The following is a 22,558-nucleotide window of genomic DNA, read 5'->3' as shown; positions in this document are numbered from 1 at the left end:
GATATGCCACTAATAGTCGAGCTTACCGCATGTTTAATTTACGAACTACAACTATTATGGAATCCGTTAATGTTGTTTTTGATGACTGTGCAGACCTGAAAAAGAAAACAACTGAAGATGATGTGAAAGACCTACTGGAAATTCCAATCGCACTGGAAAATGCAGGTGTTTCCCTAGATGTTGCAACACCTAGCACAACACGTGACACTGATGTCACTGAATCTGAGGACGAAACGAACATCGATGATGATGCAGTAAATGATGGACAGAATAGTCCAAGTAAAATTCAAAAAGAACATCAATCATCTCAAATAATTGGAAATATGGGTGAAGATGTCCAAACTCGAAAGAAAGAAAACGTGGATTATTGCAAGATGGCTGGACTTATATGCATGAGCTCTACATACTCACAGGTTAGATTCTCATGTTTTCTATCCAATTTCGAACCGAAGAATGTTGATGAGGCGTCAAAAGATGAATTTTAGGTTAATACAATGCATGAGGAGCTTGAGCAATTTGTTTGAAATGATGTGTGGCACTTGGTTCCACCTCCTGACCACAGTAATGTTATTGGCACGAAATGGATTTTCAAAATAAGACTGACGATTCAGGAAACATCATTTGAAATAAAGCTAGATTGGTTGCTCAAGGGTACACACAGGTTGAGGAGGTTGACTTTGATCAGACCTTTGCTCCTGTTGCCCGTATTGAGTCAGTCAGACTATTACTTGCCATTGCTTGCTATATGAAAATCAAACTTTTTCAAATGGATGTTAAAATTGCATTTTTAAATGGAATTTTGTATGAAGAAGTGTATGTTAGACAACCTAAGGGTTTTGAGGATCCACACCACTTGGGTCATGTCTAAAAATTGAAGAAGGCACTTTACGGGTTGAAGCAAGCACCACATGCGTGGTATGAAAGACTAACATAATATCTTCTTGAAATTGGCTTCAAACGAGGTGAGGTACACAAAACTCTTTTTATTCAGAAATCCAAAGGTTAGATCCTTCTTTGTCAAGTCTATGTTGATGATATAATCTTTGGTTCCTCATCTCAAAAGCATGCTGATAATTTTGTTGAGTGCATGCCATCTACATTTGAAATGAGCATGGTTGGTGATCTAAGTTTTTTTCTTGGCTTGCAAATCAAACAAATGTATGATGACATCTTTTTGTATCAAAGTAATTATGCTAAAAATTTGGTAAAGAAATTTGCTAATGAGAACACTAAGCACATGAAGACACCTATGGGATCGAGTGAAAAATTATCCAAAGATGATGCTGCCGAAAATGTTGACAACACCTTATATTGCAGCATCATAGGAAGCCTTTTTTACTTGACAGCTAGCCGCCCTGACATAATGTTTAGTGTACGCCTATGTGCTAGATATCAATCCAATCCTAAGATTACTCATTTAAAAGCCGTAAAACGCATCCTACAATATGTTTCCAGAACCATTGACTTAGGATTATGGTACACACATGAAACCAATTCTAATTTGGTAGGATTTTCTGACGCTGATTAGGCTGGTGACTTAGATGATAGAAAAAGTACATCTGGAGGTTGTTTTTATCTTGGAAATAATTTGATCTCGTGGCATAGTAGGAAACAAAATTTTGTTTCACTTTCAACTGCTGAATCTGAATATGTGGCACCTGGAAGTTGTTGTTCTCAACTCTTATGGATGAACCAAATGATAGAAGGTTATGGTCTTAAGAGTGAAGCTTTAGTTGTATAATGTGATAATTCTAGTGCAATCAACATTTCAAAAAATCCAGCACAACACTCTCGAACTAAACACATTGATATTAAACATCACTTTATTCGAGATCTAGTAGAAAAATGATTGGTTCGAATTGAATTTGTTGGTACAAATAACCAACTGGCTGACATATTCACAAAAGCATTAGATTTTGAGAGATTCTCCAACCTTAGGAAATCTCTCAGCATGTGTTCTATCTAAACATTCATAAATGTTGTCTCAGATGTTACAACATCTCGGACAACACCTAACACACTTGAATATCCTTAACAATTTGATTAAATCACAAAGTAGTTGAAGGATGTTCATGTACTCCATGACATTGTCCCATACGAAAAGTGATCTGACAAGATAGAGTAAAAAGACAAATCAATTATACATATTACATATGCTCTGTATCAGAAGACAAGATGGGAAAAAGATACCTAAAAGAGTCCAATGAAGACTATACTTTTAGTGTGGGAGCTACCTCTTCTGAGTTTAATACAGAAAGAAAAACATACGAAGTTGGAAAAAAACTACCTAGAGGAGTCCTAAAGAAGACCGTTCTTCTAGTGTGGGAGCTACCACTTCTATGATCAGAAAATTGATAAGCCTCTAAGTGTGCAGTAAAATTGAAATAAATTTTGAAATTGGACGTGTTGTCAGAAGATGTTGCCAACATTTGCGAAAACACTTCTTTTGTGAACATATCTCATATTTTCTTTCATGTTTCTATTTCTGTTACATTATGTTATTAGACATAAATAGGTCATGCATAAATATAACATTGTGAATATTATTGTGTCACGAGGACATGAGTATTTCAACAAAGAAAATTCGATAAAAATCCAGAGTTTACGAAGAATTGAATATGGGTGATCTTTGATGTTTTAGTGGAGTTAAATTCGATGTGGGTTTCTTTCTGGAATTTACCTTGAACAATCATGGCACGAAATTATCTCAGTATGTGCAGAAAAGGTGTTAACGGCTATATTTTTACGGTTTCATTTTTTTACCGTTAGACTAGGTCAGTTACTAATCTTTTGTTACCGTTGCACTGTGCCCTCATGTTTATCTTCATGATTTACAGCGCTTAATTCATCATTATCTGCATAATAGTTTCTCGAATTTTCGTGTCTTCCTTCCGAGATTTCTCTCTGCTTTTCTGCTTTCCTCACATTTTTCTCTTACAATCTAAACTCCATAAATGGCAGGAAAGGGATAAGATCCACATGACATCCGAAGTGAGATGGGTCACGCAGAGGATGTTGCCCCAACTCCCACAACATCTATTGAAACACCGACTGCCCCAAATCTACAGATCATCCCTGCTGTTCTAATGCCAGAACCACTGGAGGTCATTGCTCCAGGGGAACCAGGGAATCCAGTAGACCTCGAAAATCCTCCTATGATTAGGTTTCCCAATCCACCACGACCACCGTTGAGAAGATCAAAACGACCGGCTGGGTATAACCCCGATCTTACTCCCGGCAAGCGATTTCGTTACAAGGGCCAGCCCTCCACTCGCTCGTTGCTCATTGACCCGGCAGAAACCTCGGGAGATGATTCAAATGACGGGGACTACGAGTTAGTTGCCCGCAAAAAGCCCGCACCACAGGTTGCTGCTAAGTCTTCCTCGTCATCATCTGGTACGGCAGACTCGCACCCCTTTGCTAAAGCCACCTAGGTTGCTCCTCAAGAACACTCCTCGTCTGATGAGGATGAAGTGTCTCTGGCCCAATTTATGGCCACCTTGAAAAAGGACAAAAAGGTATGCTCCTTCTACCTCTGGGCACCCAAAAAGCACCCCCCTTGATGATCTAAGTGGTGAAGAGTTGAAAGAATCTACTAAAAGTCCCTCCAATAATGGAAATTCTGTTGCATCCTCTCACCATTCTGTTGATGCTCCTGATGATGGTGCCACTACTGCTACTGATATCAATGAAGATTCCTCTGCTGCGGAGGATGTTGCTGCCGATGTTGTCCACACTCCGGACAAGACGGACCTGGATGACTATGATTTGAGTATAGCGTTCAGTGAGAAGTTATACACCGAAGCTGCTGATGTTCAGCGGCACTTGTATGCAAATCGAGAATTCCTGGAAGAGAATAATATTGATGGAGTTGCCTTTGACAGACAGAACTTATGTGTTTTCCTCACGCGAGCCCATCTTTTCTCAACTGTGTCAGCTGCCACACCCTTCTCTCGAAAACCCGTGCTCGAGTTTTATGCTAACTTATCTCCAGGCGTGGAAGATGAGCGATCAGCAAAGTTCGGGAAAGTCTTTGTTCGTAATAGACTGTATGATTTTAGTGCTGCTGCAATAAACTCCCATTACCAGACCCCAACGGAAGATGTTGATGGAATTGCTGCAGACATTCATCTAGTCACATCCACACTCACCGGGGGCATTATTACTCGCTTCCCAACTCATCCACGGATGCTGTCAGCTGCCAATTTAACATCGTTTTACTCTGGCTACACAAGCTAGCTATTCGAAATTGGTCACCTTCCACAAACACCACCATAGTCACCAGACACCAGGCCATGGTTCTGTACTCCATAGTGACAAATGGAGTGTTTAATTTCGGACAGATGGTCTTCAGCACGGTACGACAACATGCTGTAGGTGGTCTTAAGGCATCTAAGCTTCCTTTTCTCAGCTTAATCTACGGGATGTTGGTATCCCAAGGCTTTGTTTGGGATGTTAGAGAGCCACTGTCTACCATGGGTGAATCATTTAAGATTACCCCTGCTTTCTTTAAGGGAAATAGGAAGATCGACCTTCCTTGGATCGCATCTGGTGCTACTCCAACAGTATCTAATATTCCACCAAGCACCTCTGCTAATCCATCAACCAATGACTTCATCCTACTCACTGTACCAGAGGTGCAAGCACAACTTGATCATGCTCAGGCCAAGATTGAGCAAGCCAAGGCTAATACTGAGCAAGCCAATGCTGATATTACCTATTATGAAAATTTGGCTGCAAACTACATGCTACTTCTGGAAGTGGGAATCCATTCTGGACAAAAAGAAGGAGATGAAGATGATCAAACAGAAGAAGAAGCAGCTTATGGAGATGATCAAACAGAAGCAGCAGCAGATGATCAATCTGGAAGTAAAGAATAAAAGGGATGGGATCTAGGACTTTGTGTTTTTTCTTGATGTTATGTTTTTACTATCTCTGGTTATGCTCTGTCCTTGTTCTCTGATGTATTTGCTCAAATTGTTATGTTAATGAATTAGTGCAGGTGTTGTCTCAAGTGTTGCCAACGAAACTAACATCACCCGTGCTAACATTATCTTATTCAGGGGGAGAAAAATTCTCTAACTCAGGGGGAGATATCGAGAGCATTCAAGAATATATGTGCTTGATCTCATTTTGTCCAGAAAGACAAAAAGGGGGAGTTTGAAGGGAAATATTATTTTCTTTATTTAAGTGATATAATTTCTTATCTTAAATATTTCCCTAATATTATCTTTCCTTGTTGAGTTGATTGTGTAAAATATTTATTGAGATTTTGCCTTTCTAGATAATGAGATAAGTATGATAAGTTTTATCATGATATGGTATGATGTTTAAAAGAGGATTTGATTCACTAATCAAGTTTTAAAACCTTCCTTATCTTATAGATTTGATAGCAAGGAATTTGATAAATAAGAGAAGAGGAGGATAGTCAACCAGACCGACAGAAGATCAATCATATACTCTCCTCTCAAATATATACACGCACTTGTGCACGCTGTGGAAGTTCAGAGAAATTATTCTTCAAGAGACGTGCTGGTCGAAGAGTGCTGCTGCACATGTTGCCTTGAGTGTTGGAGACATCTGCACACAACATCCGTGACGAAGTTGGCTGAAGATCGTTTTTGTTGCTCCGGTTTTTGGCTCACGTTTTTGTTTGCTTTCTTGAATAAGTGTTATTCTGATTGATTTTAGAAAGCGTTTAGTTTATCAATGTGTTGAGGAAATTGATTTTTGTGAAAATCACTAGTGATTGGTTTTTGTAAAAGTTTTGGTTTTCTAGTGATTAATATTTTGTCCTGAGGCACTAAATACTTGTGCAAATTTAATCATGTCCATCTATTTATTTAAAGTGAATTTGTGTTACAAACTTTAATATTACGCTGCATGTTGTCTTAAATGTTGTAACATTTGACACAACATTTGATTCTGATAAAACACAAATTTACATCTTATACTAATATTGTTATATTTACACATATCTGTCGAACAACGTTCCTTACAATTCGATTTGATCTCTTATATTTCTTAATCAAGATCACATATTCAATGATTATTGATTTGATATAAAATGAATTCGAAATTCAATTCAATTTTTTCCATCCAAACTTGTCAAAAAATTTGGGATAAATGAAAATATACATATATACATATATATATATATATACATATATATATATATACATAGGTTTGATCTTCCGAGCACCCACTACGAGCACCTATGAACAATGCTAAGATGATGTCTACCAATTGAAAATACAATCTCATCACATCCAATAGACAGACGGTGAACAAAAACTGTCGCCAAATTGTCTATAAATACCCGCATCCTCAATCGTTTTCTTCACACAATAAGTTCCTCTCTTCTTTTTTTTGAATGTAAGTTTTTTTCTTCTATGATTTTACTTTCGCTTCAATTTTAAATGTTAAGATTATAAATATTATTTGTTTAGTAAAATTGTAAGTTATTAAATTATAAAAAATAGTGTTAATTTTAAAATATTAGCGACGGAAATCATGTGAACAACCTTCGCGAAGTAGCGACGGAAATGATGTACACAACCGTCGCTAAATAGCGACGGAAATTCTATAAAATAACGTCGCTAATTAGCTACGATTTTATTAAACCGTTGAGCACACCCTTTAACCACAAGGGCTTTAACAACGGTTTTATTCACCTACGACAACGGTGAAAAACCGTTGTCTTTTGCCTTTTTTTTAAGTGATGATATATACCCACAGGAGTGTTGCAATATATATATATATATATATAGTTTTGAAATATAAAAATATGCGTGTCATGGATTGGTCTGTCAACACAACATTATAGAAAATGGAGAGCACGAATATATGTTGGAATACGAAAGCGAATATCATATTATTTAATTTAAATTTGTGGTCTTTATTGACAGAATACATGATCTAGAACAAAGCATTTGCTATAAATATATCACGTTGTCCCCATTTTGTATAATTTCTGTGACTTTGTTTCTCTTAAAAACACATTCTCGAAAACAAAAGATTCAACAAAAAATGGATCCCTTCTTCTCGAGGCCGAAGGGATCATCGTCTTGTTCAGAAGGAGTGGCAGAAGGATGGAAATCATTCGCGAACCGGAACGTTTTTTGTGATACAAACGAGACCAATTTAAGCCATGTTGGTAGCAAAATCCAGTTGTTTTCGAGTCCGGAAACTAGTGATTCGCCTGAAAACGAGGTCTTTTCTGATACTATTCCGACTACTCAGCTATTAGATTTCTCAAAAGAAAGTATTGTTCCTAATGAATGTCGTGATCATTATTTCTTTCATGGATTCATCAATCCTCTCAATCAAGATTCATCATCAGTATGTGATCATGAAGGGAGTTATGTTCCCCAAAACTTTCTTGAATCATTTAGATCTTCAATTTTTACCAAAGTTTCTGAACCTTTTGTATCATCTTCTTCTATCAACTCGAAGTTCACAAATCTAGGCTTATATCTCCAAGATCCATCCTCACTAAGGGGGTGTGAAGAATCACTCAGCTTCGGCGGAAGACGAGAATCCAAATCTTTCTGTGAGAACCCTATATTTTCCACGCCTCAACTCGGTCAAAATCATCTTGATTCAAGCACCGAATGGCTGAAAATCTATCAGAATCAAGAAAACTACTCTTCAAAATGTTCAAGTGATCACCACTGGCTCAACAATACCAAACCGGCTAAGTTTCCGGGCCGAAAAGTTCAACAGAAATCTAGTTTGTCATCGGGGAAACTTTTCAGGGGCGTGAGACAAAGGCACTGGGGAAAATGGGTTGCAGAAATAAGGCTACCCCGGAACCGAACGAGGGTTTGGTTAGGAACTTTTGATACAGCGGAAGAAGCAGCTTTCGCGTACGATACAGCTTCATACATTCTCAGAGGTGATTATGGGCACCTGAATTTCCCAGATTTGAAGCAGAAAATCAAGGAGAATTTGATGAACAATCATACAGCAGCACTTCTTGAAGCCAAATTACAAGCTATCTCGAAAGGGATGCCGGTTTCGAAGAGAAGCATGAGCCAGAAATCTGCGTCCAAGAAAGATTCAGAGAACAAATCAGGATCAGAAATGATCGAATTCGAAAAAACTTCAGAAGGTATTGCATCTGATCTTGATCCAGTTCAACTGAGCAAAATGCCATCTTTGGATATGGACATGATATGGGATGCACTTTCGGTCTCGGATTCACAACTTGGAAATCAGAGAAAAATTTACACTGATTAATTTAGGGTTAATCAACAAGGGTTTTCTTCATGAAAACACAAATTTATAAGATGTCATCTAATTTTACTTTATCTTTCTTTTTGTGGGCTATTTTGTCCGATTCTTGATTTTTCATATGTGTGTTTATTGTTTTTTAGTTGTATAAGTTTGCCCAGAATGAGAAGAAAAGAAATCCAAAAGTTGATGGATTTCAAAGTTAAAGTCACATAAAGAAGATTTCATATGGTTACAAATTGAAAAAGAGTAGGTCTCTTGTGAGACGGTCTCACGAATCTTTATCTAAAAGACGGATCAATCATATCGATATTCACAATAAAAAGTAATACCCTTAGTATAAAAAGTAATATTTTTTTATGAATGACCTAAATAAAATATCCGTCTCTGATATCGTCTCACACAAATTTTTGCCATCAAAGAATGGCAAAGTAAGTTTGTTGTATAAGTTGATCTAGATAGATTTTGTGTTCTAATTTATCAAAGTTTGGTCTTATTATTTCAAAATGGGAAGGAAAAACTTTTCATTTTGGATAAATTTATTTTAATTTATGTAGTATAATTTTATTATTTTCAAATTAAATTAACCAATAATAAATATTAAATGAACAATATTAATTGGATTTTTTGATTTCGATTAAAAAAACAAACAAACAAACAAAACAAAAAAATATATATATGTTACTGGATGAAAACCAAACTTTGAAAAATTACGTGACTAAAATTTACTAGACCAAAATCATAATTTCCCTTTCAATCTGATTTTCACCTGAATTTCTAATGACAGACTTAAATGACTAGTTTGATATTAGATCTCATTATTCGGACAAAAAAACCGGCGGATTTTTCAAGGAGTAGGTCTCTTGTGAGACGGTCTCACGGATCTTTATCTGTGAGACGAGTCAATCCTACTGATATTCACAATAAAAAATAATACTCTTAGCATAAAAAATAATACTTTTTCATGGATGACCCAAATAAGAGATTCGTCTCATAAAATACGACCCGTGAGACCGTCTCACACAAGTTTTTGCTTTTTTCAAGATAGAGGAAAACTTGTCTAAGCAGCTTGCAAGTTATCTTCGAGGATGAAATTTGATTCCCAATTTTATTTAGGGAAAATTGTAATTTTAGTCATGTAAATTGTCTGTTTTGGGTTTTAGACTTATAATTTGTCAAAGTTTGGTTTTATACAATAACATGGTTTTTTTTTTGTTTTGGTCTTTTTTTCTCGAAACCACTAAATCCATCGAATATGATTTATTTGATATCGATTTTGTCCTACATGACAAATGTGGCTAGAATTAAGTCATATTACTCAAATTAAAAATCATCTCATAAAAAATAAAGTAAAAATAAAGTAAAAAGACATCAATACTTCAAAATGAGAGGAAAAAGTTTGGTGTTTCTCATTATTTTTGTTTATGTATATTTAATTTATGTGATATAAACTTTATTTTTGTCACATAAGTCATATAGGAGAATATTAATGACTAATAAGCAATATCTTGTGTATTTATTAGTTTTTGGTAAAAAAAATACCAAAACTAAAAAAATCAAGTTATTGGATGAAAACCAAACTTTGATAAATTTAAAAACTAACACAAAAAACAAGACAATTTACAGGATTAAAATTGTAATTTTTTATTTTATTTAATTATTTACGTTAGTAATGAAATTACGTTCCCTTATTATTTAATGATTTCTTTCAGTTAATATTAGTCGAATAATATTTGTGAAATTGTATACATCGAATTTATCTTTAAAACAAAATCTTTTTAGTTGTTTCACACTCTACACTCTCATTGAGTAGCTTTCATTTGATTTACAACTTTTTGAAACAAATTTGTCTTTCGTGACAATACACATTAAATTACTTAATTGTATTGGAAAATTTATTGATTATTTGATAATTTTTTAATATAATATTTATTTGAAATAAATAAACTCAATATTTCATATTTACGTTTTGAAACTAATCATCAAATTGCTTGTTTGTATGCATGAATGTGACAAAAAGGAAAAAAGAAAAAACAAATACAATTTATTATGGAATAAAATCGAAGATATATATATAAAATAACATGTATCCATTAATAATTATCGAAGATTAATAATTGTTTCAGACTTTCAATCGGGATAGCGATCAAAACATTGATTGCGGTAAAACGACAAATGCTAAGTTTTACCAGAATAATTTTATAAATATATATTCTAGATGCTATCTAATTACGAAGAAAATAAATTCATAATTAATTCAAGATGTTAAAAGATGAGCAATTGAAATAAAAGATTGACTCAAGAACTAGTTCTATCTCTCAAAATATTATATTAAAAGTATTTTAGAATCAAACTTATAATCCAATTAAGATAAATTTTGACATTATTAAAAGCAAAGGCATCCCCTTTGGCCCACGGTACCTACTGGTCCTGATCAGGGTATTATAGTTATTATTTTTGACTTGACACCCATTCATATTTTAATTAAAATATAATTTTTAAAAGTCAAATTTTTTTCCTTTTTCCCATCCTCGTCACATATCATGCCTTGCATAAAAAAAAAAATTTATGAGAAAAAAAACCCACAAATGATGGTCTTAATTTAATTAGTTGGGGTTGTGACAAGATTAGAATTATTAAAAAACTATAGATTAATCCTTAAGCCATAAATTTGACTTTTATATTCTTATCTATACTATGGATCTATGTTATTATAATGTAGGCAAAAACTTGTGTGAGACGGTCTCGCGGGTCGTATTTTGTGAGACAGATCTCTTATTTGGGTCATCCATGAAAAAATATTACTTTTTATACTAAGAGTATTATTTTTTATTGTGAATATCGGTAAGGTTGATTCGTCTCACAGATAAAGATTCGTGAAACTATCTCACAAGAGACCTACTCTGTAATGTAATAAACATTTAGTGTAAGATAACATTCATTTACTTATCGAGTTTCTTTTGACATTTTTTATATCTATTTCAATATGTTGTTTGTGGGAATTTTGTAATATCCATTATGCAGTGAATGGTTTTTTTTTTTTTTTAAAAAAATAGATGATGGGTTTGCTTTTACGTGAGATTGAACCTACACATCGCACTCATTTGCAAAATTTTATTTCTCTACATCGCTAAAAAGGGCTGACGATATTATATAGTGATGATTGATTTTGTATTGAAAACGGAAGTGCTTGATATGTCATTTATTTGTGTAGAATGATTATGCATTATTGTATCTCCTCGGTATATATAAATGTGACTATGACATAACATAAATAGGACTCCAATTAAATACATATAAAGATAGATGGGAGACACCACGACAACATCTGTATGGTCCAAAATATGATGAAGTAATTCAACTGCATGTAAATTTAGGAGAAATGAAATGAAAAATGACTAATTAAATGGTTTTAAGAACATAAATTAATTATGATGTGCATGTTAACATGTTTAAAATGTAGTTTCATTTTAGAATATATAAAACTGTTTTTTAAAGGGTATTCGAGACGCTGTCAAGGAACAGAGACCGGGAACCATATGAGAGAAAATATTTTATTAAATGATTATTTTTAATTATTTAATATATGGTATATGTTACATGGTATTTTCAAAAAGAAAGTGTTTTGAGGTGTTTTTACACGCCGAGTCGTATTTTTAAAACCGTATTAGATTTTCGACGAAAATATGAACGTTTCGAGAACTCGGCTAATAATTTCACAAACTTTCCTAAACAAAATTTTAAATATTAACTATGGTGCTTAATGAGCCTATTATACTAGGTTAATGGGCCTAAGCTTAAACTAGGAGTTTTAATTAATAAATAAAAGCCTAGAACCTTATGCCAAACCCCATAATTCACACGTCCCTTCACCTAAAAATTTCTAGGACTCTACCCTACCCCTTGACACATGCACACACGAGAATTTGAGAAGGCAAGTGCACGAAATCTTTGAAGAAAATTCAGCAAGGTCCATCTCTGCAAACATTCCTCGCATCGTCAAATTATTTTCGAGAAGACACGTCTTAATCTTCCTTTTTCTCATCTATCACACCATATTATATGGTTGATGCATATTTTCATGAAATAAATATGAACTCTTGTATTATTTCCGTTTTTATGTCGTATAATGCCAAGAACTCAAGTTTTTATGATTTAAAACTCTTGCTATTGATGCATGAAGCGGCTTCCATGGTAAGGACACCAAAAGGGAAGAATTTTTGAGGGTTTAGAAGGCTTAAGTGTGGCTGCATAAGGGCTGCACGTGAGAGGTAAGGAGTTGCACGAAAATTAGAGTCTTAGATGGCTAAGGTTCTTCGGCTAAGAGTCCTCAAGGGCCACGGTCTCTAGCTGCTGCTAGGGTGTGTCCAGGAGACCTAAATGAGCTGTAGGATGGTTCAAGGGTGGTCGCATGTGGCTCGGCTCGAGGGCTGGTGCGATCGCATGAGGTAAGTCGCGCATGGCTCCTAGGGCACGGTTGGAAGGGTTGGGCACATCTGGGGGTGTTCGGTTCTATCCAGTAGGTTTTCTAGGGTTCGGTCATGGTACTAGGAGGGTCAACTAAGGTCTGGTCATAGCTTTGAAAGGCTGGAGCGGAGGCAAGCTAGAGTTCGAACCAACTACAGCTAGGGTTCTTTGTGTAGAAAATTCCAGCAGCTTCCTAGGCTTGTTCAAAGGCTTTAATGGGCTTGATTTGAGTTATATATGGCTCAATTGACGGATGAGAGTGTCGCCGATGTTATCGCCGCCCGGTACTGTGGTAATACGTAGATGGATCTATCGACCTTCAGCTAATACGAAAGTGATAATTGAGGATCTGAATTCAATAAAAAGGAAAACATATACGTATATGATAAAAATAAAAAAAGTAAATGATAAAAGGAAATATTTTTAAGTTTATGTTCATGAAAAACTAATTTACTAAAAATATTTTCACTGTTGCTTGTTAATGTATATGTATTACTTGTTATCATGATTCAGGTTTGCTGAGTCAATAGACTTACTAGGCGATATCGATGCAGGTGAATATGAGATTGATGTTAATGGAGGTCTTTATGGTTGATCTTACTGGACTGAAGGTACACACAACCCAAGGACCGTCGCTAGTTTTCCGCAAATAAAACTATGTTTATGTTTTATGATTTCTTGAAGATTTTATGACTCATGATACTTTGAGAGGTTTTTGAGAGGATGTTAGAGTTAAGTTTATTTTTGAAATAATATTAGTTTAGATTGGTTGACGTTTTATGATTTTATGCTTTGAACTACTTGCTTTTGAATTATCAAATAATAGTTAGTTGATTTTTTTTTAAATGGTGCAAAAGTATTTTAAAAATATATATGTGTATACATGGTAATTTTGGCCGAATACTTTGTAAAAAAATTATAGTATTTTTTAAGAAAAATGAGAAGTGGACGTTTATTGAAAGACTCTCCACTTGGTGTTGTAAAACCTCTTGAGAGACCTACTATGGTGCCAAATGACAACCACACCAGTTCCCCCAAGAAATACCAAGGTTAATATTCTAGTTTGTAATAATTAAATAACAATAATAATACACATAAACAATGCATAAACATATTTATGAATTTAATATGAATTGCTTGTAACTGAGCTCAACATAAATAATATATCAGGAGTCAGTAAATGGTACGATAACAACCAGAACAACGACCTAGCAAAAAGACACAAGACATATATGTCATAATGCAACTAAACTTTCCGGGTCTAAGTATGGGAGGATTTTCATGGTGTGCTACGAAACTGAAACTATAACTCATCTTCGCACAGTTATCAAATAGAACAAGAAGGCATAATATCGTAATATGCGACACAATCCCAAGTGAACTCAACATACAACACTATCATGGATTTGATTCATATATGAGAAATTAGAGGTTTCGATAAAGGCGTTCAAGACAACCTTGATTTCCAATAAACAACATGTGCTAAGAGTATAACATGAACCAGAATCAGTTAACAAAAATGATAGAGCTCAAGAGATGTGATGTCATATGTGTGTGTGTCATATGATATTTCAAATAATTAACATATTGTAATGCCCGAGAATTTAATCCTAGTTATCTGTAATTATTGATTTATAATTTGATATGATTATGAGAGGATTAATCGGGACACGATTTGATTCAGCATGAAAAGATGTATGTGCGAGGACAGTGCCTTTCGCGCACATGCGCGACATGAGACGCGCACATGCGCGAAACGGGCAGAGGGTCTCGCGCATATGCGCGGTGGGTGTGCGCGCATATGCGCGATATGTGCGAGGGTTCAAAGTCAACTCCAGAGAAGTGGGCGCACATGCGCGACGAGGAGCGCGCATATGCGCGAGATGTCCAGAGAACCTCGCGCACATGCGCGACGTGTATCCGCGCACATGCGCGAGGGTACCCAAGAGTTGGGCAAAATGAACAAGGGCCTCGCGCATATGTGCCGAGTAAGGGCGCGCATATGCGCGAGGGGCTGTGCGAGCTACGCGCCGAGACATACTGTCTCGCGCATATGCGCCGAGACATACTGTCTCGCGCATATGCGCCGAGTGATGTCGCGCATATGCGCGAGACGTGTTTTGCAAAGGATGAGCCGCACGTCTATTACATGCAATATATATATATATATATATATATAATGTATCAAATTTCCTCAGAATCGGCAAAGGGGAAGAAACGAGAGAATTTCTGGAAGAAGGCTTCGGAGAGTTGTGAAAAAATCCTTACGCCTTTATATTTTGAATCCGACTTCAGTACTGTGTTCCTATCGACACAAGCTACAACTGGACGTAATTTTTGTTACGTTTGATTATGTTTTAAAAGTATGGTTTTGCCAGAATCAGATAGGGTTCATATATGATGTTCTTGACATGTTAAACATCATAGAATCGAATTCAAATTGAAAAACAGACTGATTATGGAATTGTGATGATTTTCTGATTATATTGATCTGAAATCGGACATATTTGAATTATGAATGAATTACAGATTGTATCGGATATGGGTTATGATTTGTAATTGATGTCTGTTGATATGGTATTGACGGAGATACTGAGATTGTGTCGTTATGCCGTGATTTGAATTAAATCCAGATTAATCAGATTCAGTGTTAAATTGAGAATAGAACATTGATATTATGATTCTCGATATGTCGTTTCAGATTTACAGAGACAGTCTTGAGTTCAGAACCGATATTGCTTCAGACCGAGACTACAAACGCAAGGTATAAGTCAATGTGGTATTGAGAGATTGACTCAAGTAGGATATATTTGGGTTTCCCTAAATCACATACTTATTGTTATTATATGCATTGATTTGATTATTATATGTTGTTTTATTGATTTATAAGAAGCATGTAATAGATGAGTATTAGACGAGTGATCTTGTGACAGAAGTGCCTGATAGTGGTGGGATCGTCACGGGCACATTGCACGATGTCACAAGATAGTGTGTTGGCGATTGTGCCACATTCTGTGACGGATAGGTCAAGACACTGGATGTTTGGTTATATCGACGTGGATAGAATCGGAGTTTCTTCTATTACTATTGGTCGATATAGGAATACCACATCTGGAAACCGGGATCCCTAGACTAGGATTGAGTCTAGTCTGAGTCGTGGAGTCACGAGTACGATTGACAGTTTTATATTGATTATGTTTTCAGACTTTGATATATATTACTGTTATCTGTTACATGCTTTTTTTTATTGATTATATGATTGCATGTTCGTTGATTTATACTGGGATGTATTTCTCACCGAAATTATCCGGCTGTTGTCTTTTTTGTATGTGTACATGACAACATGTGGGACAGGATCAGGGTCCAGGAGATGAGGAGAGATTATGATAGAGTGGAGACTTCGGACTTTGATGTATATAGGGTTTTGACACTTGATAATTAGATGTTGAACCTTAGTTTTTACTGATTTGTAGACGGTACAGGACTTGTACTTTATTTTATACTGAGATGTATATAAGTTTTATTTCACTACGTTCCACAATTCTTTTTTTTAAAAAAAGAAAAATTTAGACCCTGTTTATTATAATTGATTAAATAGTCCCAATGACGATTAAGAACATGATTAGCGTCCGGGTCCCCACATATATAAACAACTAGGCATTAATAAATAAAAAACAGACGGGTCGCATAAACAAGTAAAGCATAACATAAATATGCATAAAATAAGATTTATTTGTTACTGCTGTATATTACTAAACTTTAACATTCTATACCAACTCAACAATAGTAGAAATGATCACTTCAATTTTAACATTTTGGCCTCAACTTCGTCCAAATGTTGAATCTCAATCGAACAACTATAATTTCACACTAGAGGGTAAAATTAAACTATTAAAAAGTCCGTAAAATCAAAATACAACAAGCTTGAACAGGAATTGAACTCGCACAACCAAATCTCATAGATATTGCAGTTGAATATTTTAATAAATAAGAAAAAAGGTGGGGCTAGCTCGAAATCCTTCCAAAGTTCTAAATGAAACAGTTCACGACCTAAAATCCACAAAGAAATGACCGGAAATCGCAAGATGAAGTTGTGCAACTTCTGTTAGCGATAGGGCTTCGGGTCGCGCAATATACAACTCAAATCAAATGATTTTGGGTCTCTTAGCTATCCCAGTCTGTTATTTCTCAGATGAAACCAAAGTTCTCTTCTACTGACAATGCATTCTCAGTTTCATGGAAAAAAAAAAGAAGATGATGAAGATGGAATTCCAAGTTCTTATGGATCTTATCTCAATTGAACTATTGGTCAAAGCAGGATCTTTTGATATCAATACTAAAGAGAAGTTTTTGATGATGACTATTATTACTGTGGGAGTGAAAGTTAATTGGTATTCATTTATATTCAATGTTGTGGACATTATCGAAAGAGATCTACTGTTTTTCTATTCAGCTCAGCAAATTATTTGTTTTTTTGGGTGTTTCTGTCTCTGTTGCTCAAGACTTGAGCAAGACAAAGATGTTGGATGTTGCCAATATTTTGCCTCTTAAACCCAAAGGTTTCTATGTTAGAGTAGATGTCCTGTAAGCCAATTGTTGACTAGAGAATTTATTGACTCAATTGTAATAAACAATCTTTATTTTAATATAATTCATTATTTCATGGTTTGTTATTTCTTTATCTGTATACCCATGTGAACAACATAGATATAGACCTTGATTATACTTTATTAGAAATGAATCATAATTTGATGTTGAAACTCATTCGTAAACAATGTATGATCTAAATTCGTTCCTACTCGATTCAGCTGCCTAAAACGTGGATAAAGGTCGCTTGAGCTCGATACTAGCATCTGTGATGTTGTGTACCGCGTTTCTTGGTAAGGGCATAGAGATGCCGAAACATGCAGATGGGTAGTTATATGATGATTATACCGAACATCCCTCCCTCGAACTTTCCAAGTGGTTATTATTCATCGAGATGAGAAGTCTGTGGTTATGATTGTACACTATTAGTCCTTACGACCTGGGACAACACTGAGGCTCTATATGCTAGGGATGTGCTGTGACTCGTTTACCGACTCCAGGAGGGTCATCAGGTGGCGAGATTGGGTACAGCTGCGACGCATGTAAGAGCCTGTACATTTTAGTCGGGAATTCACCGATCACTTACGGGTGTGGATATCCTGTGTGATCTGATGAAATAATAGTGCATGGAATCTCTGGCCATAGTATGAGATGTACGTTAGAGAAGAAGTTCTCCAATTGTACATGCGTTGCCACTGTTTATTCTCGAATATTTGTCACACAATTATTGAATACTATGCAACCCTCGACGAACCAATGGTTGCAGATTCGATCGGGATATATGAGATGAAGGGACCTTACTGTAGGTTAATCATAACCGACTGGTTCTTGCAGGCACTATCTGTGATACCTAGGGAATCATGGCGATGCTACTAGACGCTCTTATCATGATTTAATGGGTTTAATCAGAAATATGATTTCTGACATTCTCATGATCAATTGTTTATAAATAGAATGATGCAAATTAGGGTTAGCCCGAATAAATGATTATGTCCTGAATAACAAAGAGTTGTGAACCCACGACTAGTTGTATCCCTAAACCATTGAGGATCACACAAATACTGTATTATTTTGTCCCCGTTGAGATAATAAATTCAAGGAGTTGAATTTATAGAAGACACCAAGAAATAAATTTAGGGAGTTGACTTTATGACTATTAAATTTTGGAGGTGATAAATTTAAGAAGTTGAATTTATAATTTAAATATTAAATTCAAATGTTGAATTCGTAAAGGATTAAAATTAAATTTAATGGGTATATGTATAATGAGCTTGTATGAGTACAAGACTAATATACATATTATTAAGGTTATTGATTGTACTTTAAAAGATTAATTAATTAATTAAACTAGTTGGACTAAAATAATTAATTGATTAAGCCCAATAAGCATTTAATTAATTAATGGGCAATAAGCTTATATATATGTGTATTAGGATTAGGTTTAAAGAATATAAATCATTCTTATTTTTTCGAAACCCTAGCCTCCAAGCCAAGGGATTTTTGGAAAAAGTCACCTCTTCCCACTCTCCTTGTTTTCAGCAATTTCATATCAATCTCTACGTAAAATCCTTCTATACTTTCTAATGAAAGTTGGAAGAGGAACAAGTAATTCAGTCGTGGAGAAATGAGATTTGAAGAACGCACGTAGGATTTATAACAAGAGCTACGTTCTCTTGTACCGGCGTAGTTGGAGCCAAGTGAAAATTCACTAAAGGTAAAAATTTAAACATCCTATGTATGATTATTTATGAAAATCATATGAGTGCTTAAACAATAATTTTGATTGTCAAAATAAAATAAATTTTTTAAACTTCCGCTGCGTTTGATCACAAAGAACACGATTCACAACAGTGGTATCAGAACCAGGTTCTCTATGTCGTATGGTTTTAAATCATATTGAATAATTTATTTCTAACCACACAAGAAAATTTTTAGAAAATTGATGGACCATAAAATTTTATTTTTCCAGAAATAAAAAAAAAATCGGATATGCCCGGAATTGTTATGTGCAGACTGCGCGCGCATAGCTGCCCGCACAGCGCCCTGCGTGCCGCGTCCAGCACGGCTACACGCCGCGTCCAGCACGGCTACGCCCAGCGTGCGTGCGTGTGCGGAGCTTCCGCACGCTGCACTCACGGCTCCTGCTGCTGCCCGAGAATGTCTCGGGCACTGTTCTGATCATTGGGCTTGAATTGTTTGGACCTAGAGTGCGATTTTCTATTTTCCAAAATTTTGGACAAAATTGATATTTTATTAAAATGAGTTCAATTTATCTTTTGAAAATTAAATTTTGGAAAATTAATAATTTTTTTAAAAATAAATAATTAGAATATGATTTTCATTATTTATGGTAAAAATGAGTTTTACAAGAAATCAATTATTATTGAATTATTTGGAAATTATTTATTAGATTTTTAATAATTTTGTGGTGGTTAGTAATAAAATTATAAGATATATGGTTTATCAATTAATTAAATTTTTTTTAATTAAATTGATGTTAATAGTTGATATTAAATGAATGAAGGATGATCGAGAGCCTTAATCAATGTGTTAGGTATATGTTATGATATTTTTACTATTTTATTCATTTTGCTAATATATGATATTATTAAAGTGAGCCTGGTTTATATCCCGTTCTGTAACGTACCGTACTTTTAAACTATTTTAAAATTTACGGAAAAATAAAATTTTCTTAAATAAATAGTAATCATTCAAATTGCAATAAAAACAACCACAACCAAAATTTGCAAAAGCACTTGTTAAAACATCGTAAACAATATCATGAAATCAGAGTATTTGAAACAAGCATCAAGTTCTTAAAATATAGGCGGTCCTCGGGTTTAGCCTCCTGCGCAAACCGAGCCAGCTCATTGGTCCCTACCCCTCGTCTCCTCATACTCGTCCTCACCTGCATCGATCAAGTCTAGTGAGTCTAAAGACTCAACATGTATAAACTGGAGATAACAAGTAATACGTAATAAAACCACATGCAACTTAAAAGTAGAACGTACATACATAAGCTTGAACGTAATAACATAAATATAGATGTGCCAACATCATAAAATTTTTCTTAAACATTCTTGCATCATACATACTTGAACATACATAACTTCATCATTTTTCGTAGAGATATGTTTCAAAGCAAATGACCCATGCATAAATGTGCCTGATCAGACTAAACCACAGTACTGGGCTGGCAGGGAAAATCCACTACCACATACATGAGATCCCCGGTCATGCTTTACCGGGTGGATTGGTCCCTGGTCATGCTTTATCGCTTTCCAATCCCGATCTAAACCCGATCATGCTTTACTGGGGTGGAGAGGTCCTCGACCACGTTCACTGACTTCCAAACCCGTTCATAATTAGTCACAAGACATTTAGCATACTTACATGGCGTTGAGGGATTCGTTGGATCTCGCTTGGGGCCACTGCTGCACATACTAATATGAGTTCAAGCACTTATCTTTCATAACTTAGACGTATTAATCATGCTCACACCCAAAAATGACAAATTTCTTATGACGTTCTAAATCTCTCGGGACTCGACCTCGTTTAATCATCGTACTTAATCATGACATCGAACCCCAAAACAATCTCTATATTTTCCCAAACATGGAAGACACGGACCTCGTGTACACATCCGGGTCTGGGTCCGTGTAGCCTCGGCAAACTTAACCTACAGAATTAACAAAGACACTGACCCCATGTCAGGGTCCGGCTTCGGGTCCATGTAGACTCTGGATTTAACACTCCGAAAGAAACAAGGGAACGGACCCCGTGTCAGGGTCCAGCTCCGGGTCCGTGTAGACTCTGAAAATGGTAAACCAACGGAAATTACTACACTTGTGGCTTAATCCTCCTAACTCGGTCGTGCGGACCATGAATCAAAACCTCAAGACCCATCCTATGATGCTATGGAAATGATTCAAACACCCAGGACGCCTCAAACAATGATACAAATCATACAGCGCAACTCAAACTGTGAACACGCTATTTTGACACCAAAATGCTTCCTACGAGTTCTAATGCAACCAAATGCCTATCGACACGAAACAAAGCACCAAAAATCATCCCAACATCATACTCACAATACTTAAATGCAGAATTTATCACCCAACAGTTCCCTACGAAGCATGCAATAAATAAACTTCAAAAACACGTCAAGAACACATTTTCAGAAAATTACAGTTTGAACAGTCCCACAAAAATGATCATAACACACTCGTTTCTTGTCCAAAAATTACGAATTTATTGTCAAATCGAAGGTATCAAAAAGTAATACATTTTATATGTTGAAAGTTTTGAAAGGGATCGATTTTAAGGTGTTCAAATGCGCAACGGAAGTTCAAAAATGTTTAAGGGCATGAAAACCGAAATTTTATGGGAAAAATTTCTTGAACACCTCATGTACTAGTGTGTAACATATACAAAACACAAACTATGACATTCATAGGGTGTTATGAAATTTACCTATCAATCACAATGGATTGATGATGGCTCCAACTAAGGTATAAACACATTAGCTCTTGATGGGATGACCTTCTACAAGCTCTCCTTACTTTCCTTCAATATTAGGCCCACCACTTGCAAACTAGAACCCTTCTTATTTTGCACTAAAAAAATAAGAAGATTTTTCTTTGAGAAGTGATTTCTTTTCTCAACAATTGAAGAAGAAAAATGAGAGAAAAATTGGAAGAAAGATCCTTCAAGTTTCGGCCATTGTGAGTTTTAATGGGAGAGTGAATCACTTGTCTTGGTTGTGGGAAAAGCTAAAGGAAGCATGTGCATGCCATGCCAATATTTTAATCAAAAGTAATCCACAGCCCTTCACCTCCCAAGCATGCAAATCAAGTGGGCTTGTAACATTTACAAAGGGCCCATGGACTTTTAATTTAAATTGTCTCAAACATATTTGAGCCCAATTAAACAATGCTTGATTTTACTCAAGCCCACTAGTTAAATAATTATTTTCAATTGGGCTCTACAAGGCCCAATGTTACTTAATTAATTCAACACTTGAATTAATTTAATTATTTGGACTCTACTAGGGCCACTAGTGTTTAATTAATTCAACACTTGAATTAATTTAATTTAGTCCATAATAATGTTTATGAAAATCACAATTTTCAAATACATTATTTATTTGGCCAACTTTTAATTTAAGAACACATTCATAAATTAAAAATTACATTTCCCTCAAAGAAGTCATACTTCTATTTTTCCTCAAGCTTATAAACTCCTTTATAAGCCGTTCAACACATTGAAC

The 22,558-nt window shown here is 35.3% G+C and overlaps 1 protein-coding gene across 1 annotated transcript; it reads left to right on the top strand.

The window, feature by feature from the left end:
- The first annotated feature begins 6,947 nt into the window (after window positions 1-6,947).
- Window positions 6,948-8,355, top strand: LOC142550850 (ethylene-responsive transcription factor ERF062-like). The gene has a single exon (XM_075659899.1). It carries the CDS (start codon window positions 7,030-7,032, stop codon window positions 8,239-8,241), a length of 1,212 nt encoding a protein of 403 aa, XP_075516014.1. The 5' UTR covers window positions 6,948-7,029; the 3' UTR covers window positions 8,242-8,355.
- Window positions 8,356-22,558: the final 14,203 nt, after the last annotated feature.

Source organism: Primulina tabacum, chromosome 7, assembly GCF_025594145.1.
Source record: "Primulina tabacum isolate GXHZ01 chromosome 7, ASM2559414v2, whole genome shotgun sequence".
In the NCBI taxonomy this organism is placed as follows: domain Eukaryota; kingdom Viridiplantae; phylum Streptophyta; class Magnoliopsida; order Lamiales; family Gesneriaceae; genus Primulina; species Primulina tabacum.
This window is presented reverse-complemented; position numbering and strand designations above follow the sequence as displayed.

Coding starts and splice junctions, on each gene's coding strand:
- LOC142550850 (XM_075659899.1), top strand. CDS start 7,030: ATGGATCCCTTCTTCTCGAGGCCGAAGGGATCATCGTCTTGTTCAGAA.